General features: G+C 41.6%; 2 protein-coding genes across 2 annotated transcripts in view; both read right to left on the reverse strand.

The window, feature by feature from the left end:
• Window positions 1-629: 629 nt before the first annotated feature.
• On the reverse strand, window positions 630-1897 carry LOC125038346 (acanthoscurrin-1-like). The gene is made up of 4 exons (XM_047631820.1): window positions 1771-1897; window positions 1421-1625; window positions 1051-1328; window positions 630-928 (listed from the first exon to the last, which is right to left on the reverse strand). Coding segments are annotated over exons 1-4 (645 nt in total). The 5' UTR covers window positions 1772-1897; the 3' UTR covers window positions 630-767.
• A 3360-nt stretch (window positions 1898-5257) lies between these two features.
• The window catches only part of LOC125037849, a 2306-nt gene continuing 63 nt past the window's right edge, over window positions 5258-7500 (reverse strand). The window contains exons 1-7 of the mRNA XM_047631092.1: window positions 7429-7500; window positions 6994-7160; window positions 6834-6837; window positions 6444-6720; window positions 6084-6186; window positions 5748-5944; window positions 5258-5626 (exon numbers count right to left, since the gene is read on the reverse strand). The exon at window positions 7429-7500 is cut by the window's right edge and continues 63 nt beyond it. Of these exons, the coding sequence (XP_047487048.1) occupies window positions 5466-5626; window positions 5748-5944; window positions 6084-6186; window positions 6444-6720; window positions 6834-6837; window positions 6994-7160; window positions 7429-7500 (981 nt within the window). The 3' untranslated portion in view covers window positions 5258-5465. The remainder of the gene's footprint in view (window positions 5627-5747; window positions 5945-6083; window positions 6187-6443; window positions 6721-6833; window positions 6838-6993; window positions 7161-7428) is intronic.

Genomic DNA, 7500 nt, shown 5'->3' on the forward strand with positions numbered 1-7500 from the left:
ATACTGCCATACTTAACCCATTCGCCCCGGATTTAGGTTCTGTCCCCTGTAGTTTTTGGTGAGTTTTGTTACATACAGATGGCTCCACATGTGCTCAGCTGGCAACGAGTCTATTAGAAGGCCCTAGTGACCGATCCTGATTTCCCCATTCCTTGAATTGGCCGGAAAATTAATACCATTGCTATCGATACTGTTATCATTGTTATTGTTGTTATGATTATTAATTTGTCCTTAAAATATTTTAGACAATGAAATGATACAAAAGACCCTTTCTTAAAGTGAAAGAAAAGGGTAAACCGGTGAGATAGGTAGTTTCCAATAACTGGCTATTTGGTGATTAAGAACTTGTAGAGCCATCTATGTGTAAATACAATAAATAAACGTGTATTACAGTGGGCATGGCATGTATTCTTGCCACATGGGGCGAATGGGTTAACATGTCTCATTGAGCTAGGGATGAAAGATCAGTATGGGAGTTAATGGCATGCAATTTATTTGTCTACAGGTGGATCACGAAATATCAACAGGATATTGATCGTGTTGGATTAGGTATCAGAGGGGGGGAAATCGGCTATAAGAATTGCGTTCCGTGGATCTCCGTGTAAATAAAAAAGGTCAAGAAGTCCTTACATTTTTTCAGATTTTATTGGAAAAAAATATTACACAATAACTCATATAATACCGAAACTACACTAACTCAGACTAAAACTTTGAACTGGGGTCTTGCGCCATTATCAAAAGCTTGATAATGAATTTTCAACGAAGGTTCACCATTTTAAAGCAGGTTTACACACATGCAGCTTCAGGCAGTTGTCGAAGCAGCATTTGTCTGCCCAGCCGCACGCGCCGTCGTTGCTGCACGTCTTGGGCGGCAGACCTCGCGTCCCGGGGCACAGAGGGCGCACCGCTGGGCAGCTCCCCGGGTGGACTGGGAGGAAGGAAAAGGGCATCGGTTTCGGAATACGGTCGTAAAAAAGGAAGTATATATTAATTGGTGTTTATGGGCAATCTGTCTACATATTACGATATATACGTTGATGCTAGACTTACCAGCTATATTGCTGGCGGTCTGACTGGAGTTCTCGCAGCAGTAGAACTGGTTGTTGCCGCTTCTGCACCAATACCTGCAGGAGCTGCTGCTGCCTCCCCCGTAGCCGCCGCCTCCAGATCCCGATCCTCCTGACACAAGGTTTCCTGAGCCGAACCCTCCCGAACCGAAACCTCCCGACCCGTAGTTTCCAGAGCCGTAGTTTCCCCCTGAGCCGAAGCCTCCTGAGGTCGGGCGGACGCCGGTCACAAGGCCGCTGATGAGTCCTGTCACAAGGACTCTTCGAAGAGGAAGAAAAAAGGGGATCAGACACTCAAAACTCACGTAAAATGTCAGGTCATCTGTTGCAAGGAAATGTCTAAGCCAACATACCCCCCACTGCCTGTACCGCCTCCAGAACCAGAGGAACCGAAGCCGCCGCCATAAGAGCCCGAAGAACCGCCGCCGCTACCGTAGGAACCCGAGGAACCGTAATTGTTGCCAGAACTATACCAGCCGCTGCTGGGTCGGTTGTTTAAGATCCTCTGCTGAGCGAGCGCCGTGGCCACGAGGGCGAGAAACAGCACAGACGTTTGCACTAAAGCAGGAAATAAAAGTTAATATCACGAAAAAAAATAAATCACTTTCAGTCAAGTTCCAGAAAAAAAATAGACAAACAGTTATACATGACATCACTGTTCATTGATCAAAACCTCCTTACAAAACATCACTCCAATGCTTACTTTTTTCCTTCAAAGTGATGTCAGAGGGCGACACTAGCCTCGTGATGGCATGGAGGGCGTGTGCTGAATGCTACGACGCCGCCATTCCTCCGCCTCTTTATGCGCTCTTCTCCTGCCGTGACGACTGTTTGTCACTGTCGCCCGTTGCCTCTTGGCCAAAGTCAAAACTCGGGACACTGTAAGGATTTTATGGCAACAGGAGACGTGGATTTTTTTTTTCTTTTTTTTTTCTTTTCTTTTTTTGTCAGAGCCGTTTGTTATTGCTGATGATAATTTGAGACGCTTACATATATTTCGAAAACTTCATCTGGTTTTCCCGTCCGTTTTTTTATGCTTGGAGTTGCGGAGGAAGTCAAACCGGCAATCACAGCATCATTAAAACTATCAGATGACTTCACAGTTACATGCACACGCGTACATATATCTTTATATTAACAGGTCATTTATATAAATATATATATACATATATTTATATATATATACATATACATAATTATATATACAAATATATCATATATATACATATATATATATATGTGTGTGTGTGGGGGGGGGGGGGGGTGCGTGTATGAGTGTGTGACTGTGTGTGTGTGTGTGTGTGTGTGTGTGTGTGTGTGTGTGTGTGTGTGTGTGTGTGTGTGCATGTGTGTGTGTGTGTGTGTGTGTGTGTGTGTGTGTGTGTGAGGTCACGGATTCTCATGAATTGATGTCACAGGGGAAGTCATGATGTTTTCATGCGATATATTAGACTATTTTCCGGCTAAGTACATCATCTTCATAAATGGCTTGCGTTAATTTCTGTTTAACGTTGTGCTGATTTTAACCAGCAACTTTTTCTTGGATCAACTTCCTGATTCGTCTCAGATTTTGGTGCTTAGGGTTTAGCTGAGTGCGCCAAAAACAACAGGTTTTGGAAATGTATATATACATATATGTGTGTGTGTGTGTGTGTGTGTGTGTGTATGTGTGTGTGTGTGTGTGTGTGTGTGTGTGTGTGTGTGTGTGTGTCTGTGTGTGTGTGTCTGTGTGTGTTTCACGTGTTAGCAACTTACGAAGTGGGGACTTTGCTCTCACCAGTGGGCTTCCCTTCCCCACCTGACTGAGGACGAGCTGCGTCCAGCTGAGCCAGCACGGATTGAGGCTGTAACTTCCTTTCGAGCAAAACGTCGTACTTTTTTCAAGCTCCTCTGGTGAGTCTTACCTTTTGCACAAGACCCGTTTTTTGTTTTTGTTTTTTTTCGGTATTGGTATTGTTTGTAAGTAAGGGATGTAATAGTTATTTGTGCCATGGTGTTGATATATCATAGTTTTTTTGTGAAAGGCCAACTATTTTACAGTTTGTACAGTCGGGGAAAATTATATACAGTACATGGCCATGAAGTTTGTATGTCATTTTACGTATGTGCGTTTTTGTTATTCATCGTGCAATGAAATAATCAGAAACAAATTAAGTCGAGTTTACTAAGGCTAGAGTAATCGTCGCCTAGGTCAAACTTAAGGTGTTCCTAATTTAAAAAATTCGAAGGTGAATAAATACTTAGGTTCAGATCCATCGAAAACTTCTGCCTAGTCTGTCTAAACGGGAAATTATTTTCTTTTTTATCTTGATGATTAACTAGTAACATCGGCAGGTAGAATCGACCATGACTAGATAATGTGTGTGATCTTATCTGTTTTCAAGCGATGAAAATTTTTGAAAAAGATCTTAGATATTTACTGAAATCTAGTATTGCTTCCGTCACAAAAATGTACAAAATCTTTACCTTCTCTCTTATTTCCAGACGTTCTTCTAACAGATTTCGATGAATTGTGTGTGTGTGGGGGGGGGGGAGGGAAATCTATATCAAACCTGGGTTGACCACCTCCACCCTACTCCAGCAGCGATGGCACTGGCTTGATCGATGGTCAGCGATTTCCTACTCTCAATTTCAGACATAGCGTGGGGGAGTGGCAGACGCGACAGGAAACTGCGGAACACTGAATTGTTTAATTGTTTACGATCTGAATATTTTTCCTCTTTCCTCTCCAGACCTGAAATCAAGAAGGATTTCTGAACTGTTGTCTCGCCTTTCAATATATTTGTGCTTCTGAGATATGTGTAAACGATGAAGCGTTGACATCTCTGACTTATTTTTTTCCTATTATAAGACATTGTCTTCAGAGGCAAAGTGCTCACGACGACCCTCCAGACGTACCAGCCCCTCGAGAGCTGCAGGAGCTTATCTAAATAGACTACAAAATACTTGTGGGGTTTTCTATTAAAAATATAAAAGCGTTTGTTGCTTAAATACCACATCTTTAGCGTCACATGAGCTCGTTTTGTTGCCATTATTATCTGGGATCCTGATATTCATTGTTATAATGATATGCATCATATTAATCCTTAACATTATATAATTGTCATCAGCAGTACCAATAGTGTCACGATTTTGGTTTATCATCATTATCATAATGATTTCTGTAATTATCATGCATATCTTCATCATTATTATTACATTCAGTATCATTCTAGTCATTATTATTGTTGTTGTTGCTTAGCATGATAATGGTAATGACGATGGTAATCATAATGTTACTCACTGTTTTCAGCACTGTGTTTCCCTCTTGCAAGATGACTGTTATAGTGACCATACTTATTACAATAATTATGATCATCATTGTAGTGTTATCCTCACTATGATATTGATTAGCATTGCCACCACCGTTTGATTAAAGAGGTTTAGATTGAAGTCCAGATGGAATTTCTCTGGCTCTTGTTGTTTCATCATTTCCGTTTCCGATAAGAGTTCACGCTCAACATTCATAAAAACCTCAAGCGGTTTTGTCTTACAGTAAGATATTTCTAATCATTGTACTGGCTTATTTATCTGTATCCTAATTTGAGGCGATTCAGTGCAATATTTTCATATTAAGGCAACATTTTTTGTGTAAAGGCTAGTAATTTTGTAATTAGATAATAAAAGAGTGTCTATTCTAGAGACGTGGGTCTTTTATGTGACCACGATTCAGTGATTAAATGAAATTAAGAAATGTTTTTTCTTTCCCTCCATTTTATGTATTACGTTCCCGTACTTTCAAACGCCTGAGATTCCCTATTCCTGACATGGATAAATTATGGTATAATCGGGGTTGAAATTCTTCAGAAAGTTTGATTAGGTGAACTTTATATTAATGTATTAATGGTTAATGATTCATGGAATTTGGATCATGCGAGAGAGAAGTTTTGTTAATAGTCTTGTGTGAGTGAAGTTTCTGTACCCATGAAGGGTTGATTTCCCCCATAGTATTTTCAAGAATGCTTAATCATGCAAAGTGAAATATCTTTTAGCATGAAAGAGTCCAAGGCTGGATGGACCCTTGCATTCATTCCTTTTAGTTATTTCATTGCATTATCTCTGTGTTTTTGTGTGTGACGAACACGTATTCGCATTGTAAATCACGCGCAGTGGAAGTTCTAATTGTGTGAGGGTACTGAAACAATACACAATACTTGTTCTGTAATTTACTTTAATTCACTTGCAAAGAATGATGTATCAATGAACAATAGTCTATATATGTCGAACTAGCATGTGCAGTTTCTACGAGTTTTCATTAATATTTAGATTTTTTTTCTTGTAAGCAAAAAAGTACCATTATAATGCCTTTTCTTCTACAAAGTAATTCCCATTCTTAAGAATCCTTATCTATGCCAACCACTAATAGTTCTGCGCTGGCTTGCACACGTGTTGGCCCAAACAGGTGTCGTAGCAGCACTTGTCCAGCCAGCTGCAGTTGCCATCATTGCTGCAGGGTCTCGGCGGCCCGTCACGAGTGCCCGGGCAGTATGGCCGTACTTGAGGGCATCTCCCGCGGTGAACTGGACAAAAATATAACGTAAGTACCTTTAGTTACGGTTCTAATGACGCAGAACTGTTTCAAAACATCAAAGCAGAAGGAAATGCGTATCGATTCATGCTATGCACAAGCGGCAGACTCACCTGCAACTATGTTACTGCTCTGGCCGCTGTTTCCGCAGCAGTAGTACTGATTGAGCGGCGTCCGGCACCAGTACGTGCAGGAACTGCTCCCTCCGCCTGCGTACCCTCCCGAAAGACCTCCGAAGCCTCCAGAACCGAAACCTGCATTTCCAAAGCCTCCGCTCCCGAAGCCGCCAGATAGCAGGCCGCCGCCGAAACTTCAACGTGATTTAAAAATGATATTGCATTTGGTAAAATCATGGGCTGTCAAGCACTATCAAGATGATTCGTATAACCGTAATAGTAAGTTCCAAGTTGTCCTGATCAATAAAGGGATAACTGAACGACGCAACAAACCTGCCCGAGGATCCTCCTGTGTACCCATACCCTCGGTTGCTGGCGATCCTAGTTTGCCCCGCCGTCAGGCTCACGAGGGCGCATAATACCAGGCCCGTATGCACTATGGGATAATGATTATGAGTCTCAGTTGACTGATGTTAGGCGTGATTCTGGCAAACAAAATTATCTTATTTTTCAAGGAGCCTTTCCGTCTAGTGAGATTCTTTCTGCCAATTTTATTAACACCGTAAAATGCCTTGCCATGTATGAGTATCCGCTTAATTTGGCACTTCAACTATTCAGCTAATACATGTTTTCTTGCTATTAAACAGTTGATATTATACAAAATTAATATATTTGTACCCCTGAGATACTCACTTTTCAACAAGCGCTTCTGTCCGAAAAAATCGTAAGAATTCCTACTGGAAATTCGTCGGGCGGCTTCTGTTTCCCTTCCCGCGGTCCTTTTCATTTTATACCTTTCCAGGAGAGGACACGCCCCTCCTTCCTCCTGCCGCAGGAACCTCAGAACGGCGTTCGATGTACTCAAGTCACCTTCGAGCGACCTACAGCACCACAGCGGAATTCCATCAAGGGGTTTCCTACATAATGGTGTAGATACGTGAGCGTTCGTGATAATGAGCCGCCAGAGTTTCTAGGTTTGCTGAGAAGCCCTGTTCGATGGGAAGTGTGGGCGTCTTGCGTAAGTGATTATTTCTTGCTAATGACCGCTCTTGGGGATAGCCAGTGACATAACACACTACTTACGGGACTGAAATGGTTCGAAGACATTTTTTAAAAGGTGTTGTACGCAAAAGTAACTGAAGAAACTGCTCTTTTTTGTGGATGACAATCGTAAAGGGAATAATGGTCTTTTTTAGATCGACATACCATTCAGTACAAGGAGTTCAACCACCAAATATTTCACCCTTCATCGCGCGACCGTGATCTTCCGGTCGTCCTCGCCTGGATGTATCCGACCAATCGTGAAAGTTGCAGGTCATGTCCTGTGCCTCGTGATGTTCCGTACGGGTGTTTCTTTGGCCAGGTGTCCATTTCCTCGAGGGCGGAACTCAGAGTAGCAGCTTTTGCGTTCTAGTATATAAATACTATAAGTTTACAAGTGCGTAAAATTGTACAATCATAAAAACTGTTTCTCTTATATTTTATGATTAGCTTAGTTAGTATGGAAAGAACTTAATATGCGAAGCTTTTTTATAGTACATCACTAGTGATAATGAGGGTGATATAAGCTCGGGAGAAAAAACGTTTTTATCTTGGACCTTTTGCTTCTTATCACATATTTTTAATATTTACTTAGAAATCCGTTTACCTACACTTCTTAACGTACTTTTAAACTAACCGTAATACACTTGACTCTTTTACTCCAGTTGTAAAGACGAGACGCGTCTTTGTTTACCTCTGACGTCACACC

Source organism: Penaeus chinensis, chromosome 24 (genome assembly GCF_019202785.1).
Source record: "Penaeus chinensis breed Huanghai No. 1 chromosome 24, ASM1920278v2, whole genome shotgun sequence".
Classification (NCBI taxonomy): domain Eukaryota; kingdom Metazoa; phylum Arthropoda; class Malacostraca; order Decapoda; family Penaeidae; genus Penaeus; species Penaeus chinensis.